Below are 20,992 nucleotides of genomic sequence, written 5' to 3' on the forward strand. Positions count from 1 at the left end.
TGAAATACAACAAAAGCATTTATTTGATTTCTCAGAATTGAAATTCAGGGAGCACTGATTTGGGTAGCAACCCAAACTGTGTCCCACTGAGGAGTAAAAGCCAGGCTTATTTATCAGCAAATTGCAGAGGTATCAGGAAACTTACACAAGTTGTTTTCCAAAGACTGTGATTGGAAGGTACAATTACGTTTGGCCATCCATTGGTTTTCTGAGTACAGTGTGACAGTGACTAGGAAAACATTTTTTTGCAGAGTGTCCAATTTTTATCCAGAATGTGAGTGTAGCAGTCCTCTGTTTAGTCATATGGTTTTGTCCAGTTCAATATCCTGTTTCAAAAACAGAAAGAAGTTTTAGCTCAAATATAGTCTCTCACGCTCAGAGGTTTTACACAGGTTCACAATACCTGATATTAGTTTCTTGTGGCTGGTATAACAATGTATAACAATGGCTTAAAACAGAAATTTATTCTTGGGGCACCTGGGTGGCTCAGTCGGCAAAGCACCGACTTCAGCTCAGGTCATGAATTCACAGCTGGTGAGTTTGAGCCCCATGTTGGGCTCTGTGCTGACAGCTCAGAGCCTGGAGCCTGCTTCAAATTCTGTGTCTCCCTCTCTCTCTGCCTCCACCTCCCCTGCTCACACTCTGTCTCTCTCAAAAATAAATAAACATAAGAAAGAAAGAAAGAAAGAAAGAAAGAAAGAAAGAAAGAAAGAAAGAAAGAAAGGGAGGGAAGGAGGGAGGGAGGGAGGAAGAAAGAAAATTTATTCTCTTACATGTAACTTCCAGACACTAGAAGTCCAAAATCAGTTTCACTGGACCGAAATCGAGGTGTTAGCAAGGGCTGTACTCTCTTGGAGGCTCTGAGGCAGACTGTTCCTTGCTTCTCCCAGTTTCTGGTAACAGTCATTATTGGTTTGGTGGTTTGTACCACTGGCTTTGTGGCTGCACCACTCCAATGTGCCTCTGTGTTGACATTACCTTTTCCTCTTCAATATGTGTCAATCTTCTGTTGTCTTTCTCTTAAAATGATATATGTGATTCTATTTGGGGCCCATGTGAATAAACAAGGATAATCTCCCTATCTCAAAAATCCTCAATGTAATGGCATCTGCAAAATACTTGTTGCCACATAAGGTAATATTCACAGGTTCCAGAGATTAGAATGTAGATATCTTTAAGGGAGCCATTATTCAGGTTACACCCAAAACCCTCCCATAAAAAGATCGCATGTAAAATCTGGTGAAATCCAAATGAGATTTTTGCTTAGTTGATGGTGTTGTGTCAGTGTCAATTTTCAGGTTTTGACAATGAATTCCAACTATACAGGGTGTTATCACTGGGGGAAGCTGGCTGAAAGGTCTATGAGAACTCTCCATACTATTCGTATAACTTCTTATGAATGTTAAATTCTTTCAAAATGGGAAGCTATTTTTAAGTGGTATCTGTTGACATAGGAGAATGAAAATTACTGTAATTGTCTTCCAATCTATTTACTTTTATAAATAAACTTCTGAAGGTACTAGACTACTAAGATTGGTCAGTGAAATGTTGAAATCTGATGAAAACAGAGAACTGAGGATTGGAAACATTGTGGGTGAAAGATAAACAGAAATAGTTCTTTTAACCATTTCAATTTTATTCTATAAGGATTTCTTTCACATGCCCTTTATAAATAGTCAGAGATAAACAGACACCCTGCTCTGAAAGTGTTTGTTTGCAAAATGACTATCTGTGTACAAAGTTACAAGAATGTCAAAAATGGCAAACCGACAGCACAGATTCTGCCCCCTGCCCATCCTATGAATGAGGCTGATCATGTCAATTCATCACATGTTCTTTGTTCTCACTTGGTACAGGGCTTCAGCTGCTCCTGCATCTCTTGTAACATACTCTTTGCCATATTTTCCTCAAATATTTTTGATATTTAACTTGGTTAGGGAAAAACATTTTTGCTGGCTGATTTCACTTTTGATGGATTTGGCACATGGTAAAGTAAGATATTGGCTTTCCATATATACTCCCACAGGCCTCTGAAAAATAGGAGTCCAAACTCTCTCCTGAAGCCTCCCACACACTTTTTCTTGCTTGCTGGACAATTTACTTGGATGTCCCTCAGCACCATAAAGTCAACGTCTAAATTTCATCTTCTTTTCCTATAAAACCAATCCTCTTTCCTCATGCCACAGTTCCAACGTTGGCATCCTCACAACTACCTCTCACAACTGTGATCCCCCCCTCCTTCCCACAGATTATTCCTTGAGAATGCCTCTTATATCCTCCCTTTACTTCACGCCACTCCAGTCCAGGCAGTAATTGTCTCCTATCTACTCCACTGCACTAGCTTCCTACTAAGCTTCCCTGTTTTTGGTTTTCTTACCAACTTTTACTATATCAAGGAGCAGAAAGGAGGAATGTAGGAGAAAGCATGGGGTGTAACAGACGCTAATGTGGTGGCACAAATTCCAAAGGTATCAGCTGATCTTAATGTATGTAAGTACATTAGAAGATATTGTAGGTTGGCTTACTCATCTTTTCCAACCCCTTTTCTCCTTGACTTCTTTTATTTTAAAGCTGTAGCTATACAATATGGTAGCCACTAGGCATACCTAGCCACTAGGTAATTTAAATAAAATAAAATTCAATTCATTTCTTCAGTCATACTAGCTAGCTACATTTCAAGTGTTCAGTTACCACATATGGCTGGTGGCTATCATATTATTAGAACAAATATAGAATACTTCCATCATCACAGAACCTTTTATTGGATAGAGCTACTGCTCTAGAGGCAAGAAAGTGAGAGTAATCAGTCTCCTCACTTCTCTTAGAATTAAGGGTGACCATATGCATAGTTCTAAGATATAAGAGAAAGTTCTGGTGAAGTTGTCTCTTATAACATAGTTTTTTGAAAGCCTCCTGGGCCCACAATATATGCTCAACTAATCTTAAACAAAGCAGGAAAAATATCCAATAGAAAAAAGATAGTCTCTTCAACAAATGGTGTTGGGAAAACTGGATGGTGACATGCAGATGAATCAAACTGGACCATTTTCTTACACCATACACAAAAATAAATTCAAAACGGATGAAATGTGAGACAGGAAAACATCAAAATCGTAGAGGAGAAAACAGGCAACAACTTCTTTGACCTTAGCTGGAGCAACTTCTTACTAGGCATGTCACCAAAGGCAAGGGAAACAAAAGCAAACATGAACTATTGGGACTTCACAAGATAAAAATCTTCTGTGCTGTGAAGTAAACAATCAACAAAACTAAGAGACAGCCTACAGAATGGGAGAAGATTTTTGCAAATGACATATCTGATAAAGAGTTAGTATCCAAAATCTACAAAGAACTTATTCAACACTCAAAAAACAAACAACCCTCATAAGAAATGGGCAGAAGACCTTCAACAAATACAAAAAGATCAAGATCATACCATGCATATTTCCAGACCATAATGCTATGAAACTGGAAATCAACCACAAGAAAAAATTTGGAAAGATAACAAATACTTGGAGACTAAAGAACATCTTACTAAAAAATGAATGGGCTAACCAAGAAGTTAAAGAGAAAATTAAAAAGTTCATGGAAGCCAATGAAAATGATAATACCACAGCCCAAAACCTCTGGGATGCAGCAGAGGTGGTCATAAAAGGGAAATATATAGCATTCCAGGCCTTCCTAAAGAAAGAGGAAAGGTCTCAGATACACAACCTAACCTTACACCTAAAGGCTCGAAAAGAGCAACAAATAAAGCCCCAAACCAGCAGAAGATAAGAAATAATAAAGATTAGAGCAGAAATCAATGCTATTGAAACCAAAAAAACACAGTGGAACAGATCAATGAAACCAGAAGCTGGTTCTTTGAAAGAATTAACAAAATTGATAAACCACTAGCCACTTTGATCAAAAAAAAAAAAAAAAAGGAAAGGACACAAATAAATAAAATCAAGAATGAAAGAGGAGACATCACAACATAGCAGAAATAAAAACATAATTAGAGAATATTATGAGCAATTATATGCCAGTAAAATGGGCAATCTGGAAGAAATGGATGAATTCCTAGAAACATATAAACTACCAAAACTGAAACAGGAAGAAATAGAAAATTTGAACAGACCCATAACCAGTGAAGAAATCTAATTAGTAATCAAAAATCTCCCAAAAAACAAGAGTCCAGGGCCAGATGGCTTTCAGGGGAATTCTACCAAACACTTAAGGAAGAGGTAACACTTATTCTCTTGAAGCTGTTCCAAAAAATAGAAACAAAAGGAAAACTTCCAAATTTTTTCTATGAAGCCAGCATTACCTTGATTCTAAAACCAAAGACTCCACTTAAAAGGAGAATTATAGACCAATTTCCCTGATGGACATGGATACAAAAATCCTCAACAAGATTAATATCTTAATAAATATCATTAAAAAATTATTCACCATGACCAAGGGGGATTTTTACCTGGGATGCAGGGCTGGTTCAATATCCACAAAACAATCAATGTGATTCATCATATCAATAAAAGAAAGGACAAGAACCACATGATCCTCTCAATAGATGCAGAGAAAGCATTTCACAAAATACAGCATCCTTTCTTGATAAAAACCCTAAAGAAAGTAGGGATAGAAGGAGCATACCTCGAGATAATAAAAGCCATATATGAAAGACCCAACACTAATAACATCCTCAATGGGGAAAAACTGAGCTTTCGCCCTAAGGTCAGGAACACGACAGGGATGTCCACTCTCACCACTGTTATTCAATGGTATTGGAAGCCTTAGCCTCAGCAATCAAACAACACAAAGAAATAAAAGGCATCCAAATCATCCAGGAGGAGGTCAAACTTTCACCCTTCACAGATGACATGACAACTGTATATGGAAAACCCAAAAGATTCCACCAAAAACCTGCTAGAGCTGATCCATGAACTCAGCAAAGTCGGAGGATATAAAATCAATGCACAGAAATCGGTTGCATTCCTATACACCAACAATGAAGCAACAGAAAGAGAAATCAAGAAATTGATCCCATTTACAATTGCGCCAAAAATCATAAAATACCTAGGAATAAATCTAACCAAAGAGGTGAAAAATCTATACACTGAAAACTATAGAAACCTTATGAAAGAAATTGAAGAAGACACACAAAAAAGGAAAAATATTTTATGCTCCTAGATAGTAAGAACAAATATTGTGAAAATGTCAATACTACCCAAAGCAATCTACATATTCAATGCAATCCCTATCAAAGTAACACCAGCATTCTCCACAGAGCTAGAACCAACTATCCTAAAATTTGTATGGAGCCACAAAAGACCCCTAATAGCCAAAGCAAACTTGAAAAAGAAAACCAAAGTAGGAGGCATCACAATCCCAAACTTCAAGCTGTATTACAAAGCTGTGATCATCAAGACAGTATGGTACTGGCACAAGAACAGACACTCAGATCAATGGAACAGAATAGAGAACCCAGAAATGGGCCCAGAAACGTATGGCCAACTAATCTTTGACAAAGCAGGAAAAAAATATCCAATGGAATGAAGATAGTCTCTTCAGCAAGTGGTGCTGGGAAAACTGGACAGCGACATGCAGAAAAATGAACCTGGACCACTTTCTTACATCATACAGAAAAATAAACTCAAAATGGATGAAAGACCTCAATGTAAGACAGGAATCCATCAAAATCCTTGAGGAGAAAGCAAGCAAAAACCTCTTTGACCTCAGCTGCAGCAACTTCTAACTGAACACGTCTCCAGAGGCAAAGGAAACAAAAGCAAAAATGAAGCATTGGGACTTCATCAAGATAAAAAGTTTCTGCACAGTGAAGGAAACAATCAGCAATACTAAAAGGCAACCGATGGAATGGGAGAAGATATTTGCAAATGACATATCAGATAAAGGGTTAGTACACAAAATCTAGAAAGAACTTACCAAACTCAACACCCAAAAAACAAATAATCCAGTGTAGAATTGGGCAAAAGACATGAATAGACACTTCTCCAAACACGACATCCAGTAGGTGAACAGACACATGAAAAAATGCTCAAAATCACTCATCATCAGGGAAATATAAATCAAAACCACAATGAGATAACCACCTCACACCAGTCAGAATGGCTGAACTTAACAACTCAGGCAACAACAGATGGTGAGGATGCAGAGAAAGAGGATCTCTTTCGCACTGCTGGTGGGAATGCAAACTGGTACAGCTACTCTGGAAAACAATATGGAGGTTCCTTAAAAAATTAAAAACAGAACTACCCTACAACTCAGCAATTGCACTACTAGGTATTTATCCAAGGGATGTAGGTGTGCTATTTCAAAGGGGCACATGCACCTCAATGTTTATAGCAGCGCTATCGACAATAGCCAAAGTATGTAAAGAGCGCAAGTGTCCACTGACAGATGAATGGATAAAGAAGATGTGGTATATATATAGAATGGAGTATTACTCAGCAATCAAAAGGAATGAAAACTTGCCATTTGCAACTACCTGGATGGAACTAGAGGGTGTTATGTTAAGTGAAATTAGACAGAGAAAGACAAATATCATAGGACTTCACTCATATGTGGAATTTAAGATACAAAACAGATGAACATAAGGGAAGGGGAGCAAAAATAATATAAAAACAAGGAGGGGGAGAAAACATAAGAGACTCTTAAATACAGAGAACAAACTAAGGGTTATTGCAGGGGTTGTGGGTGGGGGGATGGGCTAAATGGGTAAGGGGCATTAAGGAAGACAGTTGTTGGGATAAGAATTGTTTGTTATACATAGGGGATGAATCATTGGAATCTACTCCTAAAATCATTATTGCACTATATGCTAAGTAACTTGGATGTAAATTAAAAAATAAATAAACAAAAATTTAAAAATTAAAAAATATATTAAAAATAAATAAATATTAAGATATAGTTGGGCTATTGGGAACATAAACTCAGACAAAAGGGAAAATTTTGATCCAACATGTCTTTCTATTCTCAAAGGAAAAAAAAAAGTGCTCTTATTGTGGTGAGCCCTGAGCAATGTATAGAAATGTTGAATCTTATATTGCATACCTGAAACTAATATAGCACTGTATGTTAATTATACTTTAATTTAAAAAAAAAACAAAAATATTTTTAAAAATATTTTTTTAAAAAAGAACAGGATCAAGAGACATTATATTATGGTGGTTTAGGGGCATAGAGATTTTACACATAAAAACTAGAGATTGCATCACTTTTTTGTTAATTTTCTACAGCTTATAACAGGAAATAGCCTGAATGGAAATAATGATTACCCCCCTCCTTAAAATGTGTCTCTCTCAACATTTGATCATGTTGTCTCCTCTCCCTCAACATCTGTCCAAATCCAACTTCAAGGCTCAACTCAGTGCTGTTTCCTTTGAGGCTGTCTGTGATCCCTTTCAAGATCAAACCTTCCCTTGGCTCTCTGCATTTCTCCTATGTTTGGTTTCACATATTGCCTTTTGCTAGTCATCTCTATCTGCCTTGATATTTTCAAGGTCCAGTCTTACTCCCCTATCTCCCTCCTAGAATCTGACGTTTCTTACATAGATGTTTGTATAGTACATGCCAAAGCTCACAACTTACCTCACTTAATCCTCCTAACTTGGAGATGTCAGCAGGCATCGATATTTTTTTCCATTTCACACATAGAGACTTAAGACTAAATGGATACATAAGTTGTCACAAATCCCAGATGGTAAGTGGCAGAGCTTAGGTCCGTCATACTCACAGGGCTGGAAAGAAATTCCAGTCTATGTTTGAGACACTTCTGGAAGAACTTGGATTTCAAATCTGAGGTCCAACAAACTCAAAAACTGAAATATTATAACCAACAGTGTCAAGTTTATTATTTCCAAGACCAAATGGTGCTTCAGGAGAATCAAGGTCATGGACATTGGCTCAGAAAAAGAGACATCTTTGGAATGAGAGGCAGGAAATTTTGGCTCATATCGCTTGTGGTCCCATTTCCCCACCTGTAAAATAAGAAGGTGGTGGCCACACCCCACCCCCCCCAAAAATAATCCAGTGAAGAAATGGGCAGAAAACATAGACACTTTTCCAAAGAAGACATCCAGATAGCCAACAGACACATGAAAAGATGCTGAACGTCACTGATCATCAGGGAAATACAAATAAAACCACCCTGCTATACCACCTCACACCAGTCATAGTGGCTAAAATGAACAAATCAGGAGACAATAGATACTAGAGAGGATGTGGAGAAACAGGAACCCTCTTGCACCGTTGGTGGGAATGCAAACTGGTGCAGCCACTCTGGAAAACAGTGTGGAGGTTCTTCATAAAATTAAAAACAGAACTATCTTATGACCCAGCAATAGCACTGCTAGGAATGTATCCAGGGGACACAGGAGTGCTGATGCATAGGGGCACATGTACCCCAATGTTTATAGCAGCACTTTTCAATAATAGCCAAATTATGGAAAGGGCCCAAATGTCCATCAACTGATGATTGGATAAAGAAGATGTGGTTTATATATACAATGGAATACTATTTGGCAATGAGAAAGAATGAAATCTGGCCATCTGCAGCAATGTGGATGGAACTGGAGGGTATTATGCTGAGTGAAATAAGTTGGTCAGAGAAAGACAGACACCATATGTTTTCACTCCTATATGGATCTTAACAGAAGATCATGGGGGAGAGGAAGGGGAAAAAAAAGTTACAGAGAGGGAGGGAGGCAAACCGTAAGAGACTCTTAAATACTGAGAACAAACTGAGGGTGGATGGGGGATGGGGGAGAGGGGAAAGTGGGTGATGGGCATCGAGGAGGGCACTTGCTGGGATGAGCACTGGGTGTTGTATGGAAACCAATTTGACAATAAATTATATTTTTAAAAAAACCACTTTTTTAACAGGAAAAAAAAAAAGGTGGTGGCCAGACTACCGACTCCAAGGATCCCTCGTGCAATCCATTGGTCCTTGCCAACAACCTTGGTGGCTGGGAGCTGTGGGTAGGATGAGACCTGAAAATGCTCTTTGCACTTTGCAGATTTGCAGCAGGAAGGGCCAGAGGGTGAGCTGGAGGTAGGCTGAGAAGGCTGAGGTCAGAATGACAGGCCTGGAGCAGGGATTTAGCCAGAACAGAGTACAGGGGGTATAGCCCCTGCTCTCCTAAGACTACTGGGTTGGATTCCCAGAAAGGAAACACAGTGAGTTGGGATGGTACTAGGCATGGAGGCAGAGGTCAGCATTCCCATTAAATGCCTTTGCTAATGTGCTGGGATCCCTGCATCGTCCCCACCGCTTTCTGGGTGGGTATCCCCATCTATGTCAGTTGTGAGGGTCAATATCAGCACCAAAAAATGGGTGGACACAATCCAAGACTGCAGCTCCCACTGCAGGGCTCCGAAATGGCACACCCAGCCCAGCCCAGCCCAGCCCAACCACCACACTACCAGCAGTCACCTGGTTAGAGTCCTGAACCAAGGAAGCACCGGGAAGTGATCCCTTCATGTTCTTCGGGCCCCTGAAGCAACTTCCAGTTCCATGTAGGCAGCTCAGAGACCTGCTCATCTCCTTGGTCTTCCTGCCTGGGATTTGCTTCCGGTAAGCAGGACTGTGGGCCTCCCTGAGGCCTCTACTCGAGGAAAACAGTTCATGCAGCGCCCCTGTGTCTACCTCAAAGCTATGTTTTGTTACTGTCACTGCCCCCCCCCCGCCCCCCACCATGCTCCTAACAGGACCTGGAACTCCATTAGCAGGAAGGAATAGAGTAATAAAGAACAGGAATGAATGAGGGTCAGAGAAAGATAGCATCTTGCAATAGAAAGAGGAGGGGATGGCTATAGACCTGAATTCAAAGTCTTCCTTGCCCTTTTTAGCCGGTAAAATATTTCCCAGATAGCAGGATGTTTGCCAAGCCTCACCTGCAAACTAACGATTCTATCTTACAAAGGCACTGGAATTGCAAAGCAGATATAAGGGATGTTCCTGTCTCTTTCCCTCTAAGCCTCTCAGTATAGCTGGCAATCACAACCCAGCCCTATGATTTTCCTTCTCTGATTAAAAAGTCTTCCACAGCAAGCCAGATCAAGGACATATTTCTTAGTGGTTAGACCAGGCTCTGTGCTGGACACCAGGGAAACAAAGGTGGCCTGACCTTTTCTTCCAACCAAGAAGACAAATACTAAAACCAGCCAAGCCTGGAGTTTGTGCCTGGGGACTCAACTATGAACATGGTATCAGCTCACATAGGGCTTACTGTACAGTGCAGGAGGCTGACAAGTAAACAGTGTTAACACAGTGTTACAAATATATGGCAGGCCATCACAGGAACACAAAGGAAGGGGCACCTAATCCAGGTGGAGAGATGGGATATAGGGGAGTCTTCCTGGAGAAAGGGATTTCTCGGGCAAGTCTTGAAGAACAAGTAGAAGTTTTCAAGGTAATAGGAGAGTCTCTCTGCTCTTGGGCCCCATCCACTCCCATTCAAGCACAGTAGCTGGATGTTCCTGCCCATGTTTCTAGGGACACACCTTATTTTTAAGATGTATAAGAGTTCTTGGCTATTGAAAAGGAGACTGTCCACATAGATAATGTGACAAGGTCTGAGCAGTTTAGGGACAGAGAATCTCCAGACCTGACTGTGCTCCTCTTTTGTGGTCTCCTTAAATCAAAAGGTTGTTATTATCATCGCTGTTGTTGTTGTTACATACAAATGGATCAAAGACTCAGCAGGCCTTGGCAGTAATCTGGATACAGTGGATGAAGAAGTGGGAGGAAACATACTAGAAAACACCTATTATACCTATAATCTGCCAGGCACCATTCTAAGTGCTTTTTATATGTTATCTCATCCAGTCCTGTTATTAACTCTATGATTTAGCTACTGTTATCTTTATTTTACAGATGAGAAAGATGCAGCACTGTAGCACAGAAAGGCTAAGTAACTTGGCTATGGTCACCTAACCCATGGTATGGCATCCAGGGTTCTGGTTTGGGGTTCTGGGTGAATGACAGTGTCTTTCACGGTGATGGGAACATGCGTGGAGCTTCAGAGATGATGAGTTCTGCTTTAAGCATCTAGAATTTGGGTTACATTTTCTGTTAGCTCTCATAACAAAGATAGTGTGATGGTTTCCAAAGAGGTCAGGGTAGTGTTCCCTCAGATCTCCCGAGTTTTTTGGCCCAAATGCAAGTGTCCAAGATGCTATATGGGAGGCAGCATGGAGATGTCTTCCTCACTGGGATTCAATCCAGTCATGGTATATCAGTCCCACACTGCTGGCTACAGAGGGACCTATGAAGTTTAGACACACTGTCCTGATAAAGCTGACTAGGAAAGCCAACCACCTGGGCATGAAACAGCTCTGAGGAATAAAAGAACTCAATCTTGTTTTCCAGATTCTTGAGTCTCCTACACACTCCTAAGCAGCCAGAACTGCAGGACAACACATGGTCAGGGAAACCTGAAAACTGAAGCTGACGCATTTGGTCTGGAATTAAGAAATTTCTTGTTTAAGAACCCTGAGTCTCTGAGGACTTAATGGACCAATGGGCCACATCCAATGGCAATGCCAGGCAGAAGCTAGGATGAGATGGCCAAGTCCTCCCTGTGAGGTTTCCAAATGTAGAGGATGATCTTGATATCAGAAGGCCACTCTAGGCCAAGTGGGCAAAGACTACTTCAAAAGACTTCCTTTAGACTTTGCAAAAACTCTGCAGTAGGTCTTCTGATGTCTTTTTCTGTTCTGGCTTGTTCATGGAACTGAGGGACTCATATCAAGTCCAGACATGGGCCCAGAAACTCTTGAGATATTGGTGACGCTTGGATAGCCCAGGAGACTGTTACTCTGCACCCTGTAAATGACCCACCTGTTGGGCTACAATAAGCTACATAAGATATAGCTAACTATATGGGAAAGGGCCTGATCTTATCTTCTGCCCCTCACCCATGGCCATTACACCTAGAGATTGTGGCTTCAGGGCCTACTCAATCATGTTAGCAGCAGGACCTGTTCACAACCTGCTTCTATTGCAAACCATTCTTCCATGTGAAGACCACCTGGGTAACTCCTGCCTCCCAGATGCTAGACTAGAGAAATGCATCTATATTATGTTGTCTCCATACCTTTCCACCTTTTACCTGCTGCTCCACACTCCCTAAGGACCTTTCCATGGACATAGATTGCCAGGACTGTTTTAGGAAAGATTAACCACTTCCATAGACCAAAATATCATTCACTGGGCCTGTTTCTTCATTAGTAAGATGGAGATGCCCTGTTGCTCACATCAGTGAAACTCAGATTGGGTGAAAATGCCCTGGGTATCACATATAATGTAATAATAACTGAACGCTCAGGAAACGCCAGGCCGTTTGCTATGTAGTATCTGTATGTTACTCCCGTCAGCACTCCTAGCCCAGTGAGGCACACTTTACGCTCTACATTTTTCGGATGACAAAAAGTCTCAGAAGTTGGGTCTATTTCCCAAGGTCAGCAGAAGGGGTAGGGGCAGACCCGGGATGAATACTCTGAGAGGAGCAAGTGCGCAGCCTGAGCCCTCAATTGAGTCTCCGCCCTCTCTCCCTTCTAAGGTGGCCCGGCCTGGCCCGGGAGCAGCTTGTACTGGCGACCACGGTCCCGCCACGCCTCCCCCCCCCCCCCCCCCCCCGACCCTTCCCAGCCCCCCTTCTCCGAGGGCAGGGAAGCGGGCCCACCTTCGCCAGAGAGATTTCCGGGATCCTGGAGGGGCCGGAAGTGGGCCTTGTTCTCGCTTCCGGCTCTGCCATTGTTTTCGCTTCTGCGGGCCACGGCTGTGTCCCGCACCCAGGGGTCACCGCCACACTACCCCGGTGAGCGGACCAGGGACGGGGAGGGAGGTGCTGCCCGGGCCGGGGTCGCTGGGTTGGAGCCGCGGCCGCCCGCAGCACTGATCGGCGACGCCGGCCCGGCCCACGCTTCGCCCCCGCGGCCGGCGGCGGGTCCCTGTGACGGGAAGCCGCCGGTTATAGAGCCTCCTCTTTGTCCAGTGCCCTTGATCAGCCGTGCCTGGCCAGGAGCCGGGCACCTGCCGGTACAGCGGTTGAAAAGGGCAGACGTGGCCAGGTGAGCGGCGCCGCAGAAACCCTGGTTTAACGCGAAATGTAGGTGGATGTTTTCCCAACCTTGCATTGAAAGACAATAGGAAGCGTCAGAAGTGAGAGACAGTCTCGAAATTTCAAACGTCAAGTGACACTTGGAGACTCAAAAGTGCAGACGAGATTAGCTGCTGAGCATTCGGAGCTGTTAGAGAAGTAGGAAAATGATCAGAACTTTCTACAGGTGTGGGATTTCAGAGCGGAATTAACGGATTATTTTTAAGTGTTTTGTTTGTGTTTGTTTTTTCCTTACAGGAACTGAAGCCTAGAGAGAAGTAGCTTACCGAGGTTCCTGAGTTGCGTGGTGACTAGCCTAGACGCTCTGGTTACAATGAAGGTGCTGATTCTCAGAGTTTTGCATATATAAACTGGATACAACTTTCCCCCCCCCCACTTCAGTATCAGCTGAATGAGTCACATTCATTTGTCTAGCAAATGTTTACCACTGTATGCCCTGTACGCACACCTATATACAAAGAAGACTGGGAAACAGCCTTGCCGTCTGAGTCCTTCCACAAAGTGGGGAGACAGCAATGTAAACCACAAACACAGTGTGAGAAGTGCTCTAGCAGAGGTTTGAATGAAAAAGGTGCTGTGGGCCCACTGAGGCAATAACGACACTTAAGCCTCGAGAGATCAGGAAGGTTTTCTAGGGGAGGTGGTTGAGTAGAAAAAGGTCTGGCATTTTCTGACTCCGTTCGGTTCCTTTCCTTTGGTGGCTATCTAGCAGGAGGGTGTGAGTGACGAGTTGTGCATAAACTAGTTAAAACAGCAGTGTTTCAGTGAGAAGTAGAGAGAGGGAGGCTTCCAGCTCTCTTCCTGCATGGGACAATCAGGAAAGCACTCAGGAGAAAATGGTATTTGTTTTGGGTCTTGACAGATGAGCAGGAGTTTATCAAAAGTTGAAGAAGAAAAATCCAATCAGGGTAAGAGTATATGTGATTCTAGCTGTGTCTCTGGAGCGTTAGTCTCAATCTATGTTGTGCATTTCTGTCACAATAAAGAAGAGATTTGAGCATTCACTTCCAACATAGGTTCATTTACTTCCAACATAGGTTTACTTACAAATTAAATATAAGTACTGTTTTGCGAATTTCAGTACACATAAGACATATGCTAAATAGGAATTAAATAGCAACTTACTATGTTCTTATGTACTCTTTGCATCACCTTGCGTATTCCTCATTTGGAGACCATTACAGCCTTTCTAGTCTGGGCATTGGAGAGAGTGTTAGAGGGTGTGGCTAGAAAAGAGGCCCAAGGCCAGGTGGTAAAGGGCTGTGAATGCTAGTCATAGACATTTAGGTTTTATCCTGTAGCTGATGGGAGCCACTGAAAAGTTTAAGAAGGCAAGTCACTTGGAGAGATGCTTAGAGAGACTGCCCTGATTGTGCCCTTTTTTTCCCCCCGGAGCTTTGGGTTTGAACTGTGGATGGTCTGTCATCAGCCTGGGACTGAACACTTTGGGACTCTGATTTCTCTCTTGGTGTTTCTGTAGGTGACACCCCATCACCCTATACCCCCAACTCTGAAAAACAGCTCCTGAAACCTGAATTATAGAGCATCATTTTAATTGGACAAACTGCAGCTGAAACAAGCTTCTCTTTGAGGTCACAATGGCCACCCAAGGCAGGGGAACTTTAGGCCTCATCCCTAGGGGTGCGGTTCTGCAGAAGCAGGAGTGGCGCCAGACCATGAAGCAGGAGCCAGGGAGCCAGACCTGGGGTCAGGCCTGCAACCTCCAAAAGAACCACCCTCCCGTCTGTGAAATTTTCCGGCTCCACTTCAGACAGTTATGTTACCATGAGATGTCTGGGCCTCAGGAGGCGCTGAGCCGGCTCCGGGAGCTCTGCCACTGGTGGCTCATGCCAGAGGTGCACACTAAGGAGCAGATTCTGGAGCTGCTGGTGCTGGAGCAGTTCCTGACCATTCTGCCTGGGGAGCTCCGGACCTGGGTGCAGCTGCATCAACCTGAGAATGGTGAGGAGGCTGTGGCTGTGGTGGAGGATTTCCAGAGACACCTCAGTGGACCAGGAGAGGTGAGCGGATGAGTCTAGAATGGCCTCTGGAACCATTCTTTAGTGCTTGGGCTAACCTGGGAATAGTAATTCTCCATTCCCTAAGATCTAGGCTGGTTTGCCCAGAGGATTCCTAAGCTAGTTCCATGGATACAGAGGAAATAGTTTTTGTGCTTCAAGCCAAAAAACAAAAATGCACATCCCAGCCAAGTTCTGTGCATCAGTTTGTGAAATACTGTGTCGTGAGCCTAGCTTCAGCCTAGAGATCCACACAGTACTCCTGGCAGGTAGAAGATCAACACGCTGGTTAGAGTGGGGGAGTACGGTAGGGAGAGGTAGTTTTTGGGGTGTGTTGATCACATGGGCCTTCATTTGATAAGTTCTCACTGCTCACTTCCTCATACTTTTCAGAGTCTGTTAGCTCTCTTGCTGTCTTTTAGGTTTCTTATCAGAGGTGATATTTCAGGGCATCATAATCATTTATTTCTTTTCTAGCTTTCCAAACCCAACTGAGGTCTCTCTCTCCTTTTTTTTTTCTTTTAATTCTAATTTTGGTTTATCCTATTTCCTAGGCTTCTTTCAAATTTAAAGCCAAAGGAATTCAAATCAGAGGAAAAGTTGGAGAGTCAGCAGTGTGTCAACAGTGGAAAATCTGGCTTCTAGGACAACAGAGGGAACTAACTCTGTGACGATGTGTATCAGTCAGGGTTTAGCCAAAGAAGCAAAACCAGTAGGAAGTTATATATATTATATACTTACATTTGTGTATATAGTTACATTATTGCCACAAAATGGCTTATGTGGTTATGGGGACTGGCAGGCAAGTCTGAAATCAATAGAGCAGACCATCAGGAAGGGCCAGCTGGAATTCAGGCACAAGCTGAAGCTGCTGTTTACATGCAGAATTACTTTTTCATGGAACTTCTAGCTGTGATTTTAAGGTTTTGCAACTGATTGAATCAGACCCATCCAGATGATCTAGGATAATCTCCTTTACTTAGAGTAAACTGAGTGTGGATTTTGATCACATGTACAAAATACCTTCACAACACCACCCAGATTAGTGCTAAATTGACACATTAAAAGACTATCACACATGGTAAGTTAGCTCTTATGAGTCTAAAATTGCTCTTATAACTAACTGAGTGGGGTGGATTAGGTTCTCCTCTACTTTTACTCCTTTGTACTTTACCAGGGAAAACCAGTATATGAAAATTCCCAAGTACCCAGCATATCATTGTATTCATTGCTTTAAAAAAAAAAAATAGTTACAATATTTAGGCCTAGGGAATCAATTCCAGTTGATTGGAGTCTGAGGACTAGACTTTTTCCCAAGAGTACTGGCCATGCCCATTTGGCATTAAATCCATTGTCAACCATTATTTCTTTGGATACGGAAGTAAACGCAGGGATAAATCAGCCATCACCAGGGTCTAGAGAGCAACTAGGTTCAACCATGGGCAGAGACTAGTGGCTGAAATGTTCTGAGTGCCATTTAGTGAGGAGGGTGGAAGGAGATTTTCCCTCTTTCCCACCTTCATATGCTTAAGCTGAAGAGAATGTTCCTTCCATCAAAACTTAATCTTTTATCCAGGGAGCCTCAGAAAAAGGTGACTAAGTCAGAAACTCAAGAGAGCAACTTAGAGTTGACAGGGCAGCTGAACACTCTTGGCTCCTGCCTAGGAGTAGGCTCTTTGGACTCTTATTTCTTACAGCCATTATTGTTGGCTTGTTCTCTGACAGGGAGGACATGAAAACGGGACTGTCTTGGGGTGCCTGAGTGCCTCAGTCGGTTAAGCATCCGACTTCGGCCAGGTCATGATCTCACAGTCCGTGAGTTCGAGTCCCACGTCAGGCTCTGTGCTGACAGCTCAGAGCCTGGACCCTGCTTCAGATTCTGTGTCTCCCTCTCTGCCCCTCTCCCTCTCCCACTCATGCTCTGTCTGTCTCTCCTTCAAAAATAAATACTTAAAAAATTTTTTTAAAAAAAGAACACGGGTCTGTCTTTCCTAGCATAGGCTCAGAAAATGTATTTATGGCTAAATGAGTAAACAAGCTTTTTCATGGCAGTTTGCCAGGAGGAGATTAAAGAATATCAGGGCAGATCAGAGTCATTCTGCTCAGCAGGAGTGAGCATGTGCAAATGTGCACTTTGAGGCTGAAGAGGGTTGTAGGGTAGTCCTTGCTGGGCTGTAGAATCGTGCAATTTACAAAATGCTTCTATATCCGGTATCTTATTTCAGCTCCTAGCAGGCTTAAAAAATATGCAGAGAGTAATCATCTCCATTTGACAAGTGATGCAAGGACAGAAAAGTAATTGATTCATCTAAGATGGCAGAGTTAGTGAATGTTCTCTTTGTCCATGAGATTTAGGCGAAGTGTGGTTATTGCTAATTACCATCGAGTGTGGGAATCAGAATTTTCCAGCTCCCTAGGTTCTAAGCCACTAGTTTTTCCCTAGTATCTTGCTGTTGAATGCCATCTTAGAATGAAAATTGGAATGGGGTTTTCTTGCCTACAAAGAAAAGAAACTTAGGAGTTTCTGAGTCCTATATAATAAACAGGAACTGGACCAGTATTTTATTGTTGGTGAATTTCAAGACTGTGTTATCACAATGCAGTTAGGTTCTGTCTTCTGCCAGTACTCAACAATTGTATGTAAGAGCTGGAACTCCCATTTATAAGACTGCCCAGTGGAGAACCTGGGCACCACAGACTCCAGGGAGCCTCTTGGTTCTGTCACTATTCTGGAGAGATATACAATAAAGGAATGGGTCCCTTCATATTTCAGCAGATGTAACCCAGTGGGGCAAATCCAGCAGGGTTTGTGAAGAAGTTATTTGCACCTATGCACCTAAGCTGTACTATGTACGTGTTAGTGCAAGCAGGTGAACCTATAAACGTCATTCATTTAGATAGTGTCTTAGGTTTTCTGCCCCAAATGCTGGTGAAAAAGTAATCGTGAGACTGTGCGGAGATGGTGTGATGACAATAAGCAAGGGTTAGAAATACCTATGATCTGAGGTATTTTCAAGGTCTCTAAAGATTGGTGCTATCTGATCTTATTTGACTTTTTATATAAATTATTTTGGAGGCGTAGTACATATTGACAACTGGGTTTGCAGGTAACTTTAAAAACTAGTATTAAGTATTGAAAGGGAAAAAAAAGTATTAAGAGACGGTCAGCAAATATTAACACCATCATTAGGCCAAGAATTGTTCTAGGGGCAAGTGATCAACACAAAGTTCTTACCCTCAGACAGCTTATATTTCATTGGGGGATAAATAGGCAATAAAGGCATTAATAAGATAATTTAAGGATTAAGACATATAGAAAATGTAACCAGGTTATTTGAGAGATAGTGACTACCCTTGCTTTGTCAGTATGGTCAGAGATGGCCTCTCTAAAGAGGAAACACTTTCACTGAGAGAAATTAGAAACACTGTCATGGTTTGTCAGCACTGTTTTGGGCCATTGCTTCTGCTGTCAGCTTCAGTAGCATTATATATGCACATATATGTACATACATCTATCATTTTTTATTCTCTAGGTACTTTTTTTAAGTTTATTTGTTTATGTTGAGAGAGAGAAAGGGAGCAGGGGAGGGGCAGAAAGAGAGAGAGAGAGGGTCCCAAGCAGGCTCTAAGCTGTCAGTGCAGAGCCTGACGTGGGGCTCAAACTCAGAAATTGTGAGATCATGACCTCAGCTGAAACCAAGAGTTGGACACTTAACTGACTGAGCCACCCAGCGCCCCAATTTCCTAGGTACTTCTGATTGGCCTTTTCTGTAGGCTAAGGTCACAGGGAGTGTACAGAATTACTCTCCTGGCTCCTTTTTCTAGATTGTTCTTCGTTAGCAAATTTGTGTGTGAAGAATTGACAAAATGGAAATGGTTTTATAATCTGGTCTTCAAGCTCCTACTGACAGGTTCAACAGAGGCATAGCAAGCAGAATTGCATGCTATAGATTGCGCTTGGACAGTTTTTCCCCCAGAAGGCTGTACTGTTGGGGCTGGAAGGACATTGGCTGTTCTTTTCCTGGCTTTCTTTTGGGGATGTTTCTTAGAGGTTTTGGGTTCCATACCTTGAAGGGCACTGTTATGAATCCAATTATAATACTTTGTTCCTAGGTTTCAACTCCTGCACAGGAACAGGAAATACATTTGGAGGAGACCACAGCCCTGGGCACATCAGAAGAATTTCTTCCTACCTCGCCCCTCAGTGAGGGTTCAGCCCCTGGAGCCCACCTGGAGCCTCCTCAGGACCCAGGGACATACCTCCTCCACAATGGGCACTCTGGTACTCAACTCCCCAGCTCTGGCCTCAAGTGCTGCCTCCCTTTTCTCCTCAAGTCTCCTTTCCTTTATTTCCCTATCTCCCACCCTGTTGGAATCCCTCAATGTCCTGCCCTCTGTCTTTCTTCCCTAGTAACTTTGTCTGTTCCTATTGCTTATTCTCCAATCATTCATGTATTTAGCAAGTTTCAGTCAAGCACATATCATAGGTTAGGCACTGTTGGGGACCAGAGAGATATAGTACACAGTCACTGCTTTCACAGAGCTTGTTATCCAGTTGGCAGAGAGTGAGTCATAACTGCAAGAAGAGGCATTTTGTAAGATACGTTGAGTGACATCTATCCCCGGGCATTTGATGCCATGAGAGTGAACACAATGGACATCATAAACATTGAGAAAAATCGCTGTGGGCTGGAGCAGATAGGAGATGCTTATTGGAGAAGGAAGCAGTGGGATTGAACAATGAAAAATGGGGTAGCATTTGAAGGGGAGGGAAAAGTGAGAGGCACCAGAGCAGAGGATATAAACAAAAACTGTAAATGAGGGTTCCTTGGACCCCAGTGAAGTGTAATGAGGAAGGACTATTTTTCAGCGCCCAGGGTCTGCTTATACAGGGCCTTAGGGTTGACGCTAGGAAAATTTTGGTGGGCAAGAGTTGATGTGTTAGAAACAGTATTTCAAGAGGACTATTCTGACATGTAACCATTGTGGATTGAATGGTAAGACCAATGGCTTAGAGCATCTGTAAGAGGCTAGTGTGCCAGAATGGATGTGAGGCAATTATTGTCTGAGCAATGTTGAGTGGAATAGAAATTGACTGATGTGACACACATATGAAGGAAGAATCCAAGAGACAATGGAAAGGAAGAATTAGGGGGTTTGGCCAGTGTTTGGATTCATTGACAGAAAGAGGGAAGTCAGGAAAGGAAGATGGTCAGAACATCCATTTTTGATTTTGAATTTGAGGTGATGAGGGACACCCAAAGGAAACGTCCTGTAGGTAACTGGAAACTTCTGATAGGAGTCTAGGAAAGAGCTAGGAACTGCGAGAGCAGCATTAGAGCATTGATAGTCGGTGAGATCTCTGACAGAGCAAAAAGAGATGCTCTGAGGTCTGAGAGCCTCCAGTGTCCATAACGAGAAGGCAAGAGAAGGAAGTGAAACCAGAACGAGGGGCCAGAGATGTGAGAAGAAAAGCAGGCTGGGCTGATGCTAGGGAAGCCATGGGGAGAGAAAGCGGGCAGAAGTACAGCTTCCTTCAGAGAGGTTGAAGCGAGTGAGGGCTGGGAGGAATGGCCAGTTCTCAGTTTGACCAAGGACCCTCTGCACCCTCAGAAAAACGCCTGCCTGGAAGAGGGATGAGAGGCAGTGTGTGGAGCCGCCTGGGTTCTCTTGAATCCACTCACTGGGACACAGACCTTACTGGAGCCAAGGCAGGGCTGTCCTCATAGCTTTCTTTCCTCCGTCAGGTCAGTGTGCTTCCCAGGTGCCTGCCGTTTCCCAAGCTGGGAAGTCAGGAGACCAGGCAGCAGCAACTGTGCTTCGGATGGTCAGGCCCCAGGTGAGCTTGAG

At 42.8% G+C, this 20,992-nt stretch overlaps 1 protein-coding gene and 1 long non-coding RNA gene across 6 annotated transcripts in view; one reads left to right on the forward strand and one right to left on the reverse strand.

Moving 5' to 3' along the window:
• On the reverse strand, positions 1 to 12,801 carry LOC109248679 (uncharacterized). 2 transcript variants are annotated; one of them, XR_002072194.2, is made up of 4 exons: positions 12,687 to 12,794; positions 9,434 to 9,558; positions 7,591 to 7,739; positions 1 to 326 (listed from the first exon to the last, which is right to left on the reverse strand). It is a non-coding gene; the product is annotated as an uncharacterized LOC109248679 (long non-coding RNA). The 2 variants fall into 2 exon arrangements; XR_008422662.1 differs by lacking the exons at positions 7,591 to 7,739; positions 9,434 to 9,558 and having other exon boundaries at positions 12,687 to 12,801.
• Positions 12,711 to 20,992, forward strand: part of LOC109248676 (zinc finger protein 660) — a 27,887-nt gene continuing 19,605 nt past the window's right edge. For 3 of the 4 annotated variants that reach the window (XM_019418522.2, XM_019418511.2, XM_019418521.2), the window contains exons 1-5: positions 12,711 to 12,821; positions 13,362 to 13,443; positions 14,605 to 15,145; positions 19,256 to 19,424; positions 20,890 to 20,981. In XM_019418522.2, the coding sequence (XP_019274067.1) occupies positions 14,723 to 15,145; positions 19,256 to 19,424; positions 20,890 to 20,981 (684 nt within the window). In that variant the 5' untranslated portion in view covers positions 12,711 to 12,821; positions 13,362 to 13,443; positions 14,605 to 14,722. Of the gene's footprint in view, positions 12,822 to 12,960; positions 13,075 to 13,361; positions 13,444 to 14,604; positions 15,146 to 19,255; positions 19,425 to 20,889; positions 20,982 to 20,992 lie in introns of those variants that run through there. The other variant, XM_019418508.2, reaches the window with a different exon arrangement.

This window comes from Panthera pardus, unplaced genomic scaffold, assembly GCF_024362965.1.
Source record: "Panthera pardus isolate Hobbes unplaced genomic scaffold, ASM2436296v1 HiC_scaffold_16, whole genome shotgun sequence".
In the NCBI taxonomy this organism is placed as follows: domain Eukaryota; kingdom Metazoa; phylum Chordata; class Mammalia; order Carnivora; family Felidae; genus Panthera; species Panthera pardus.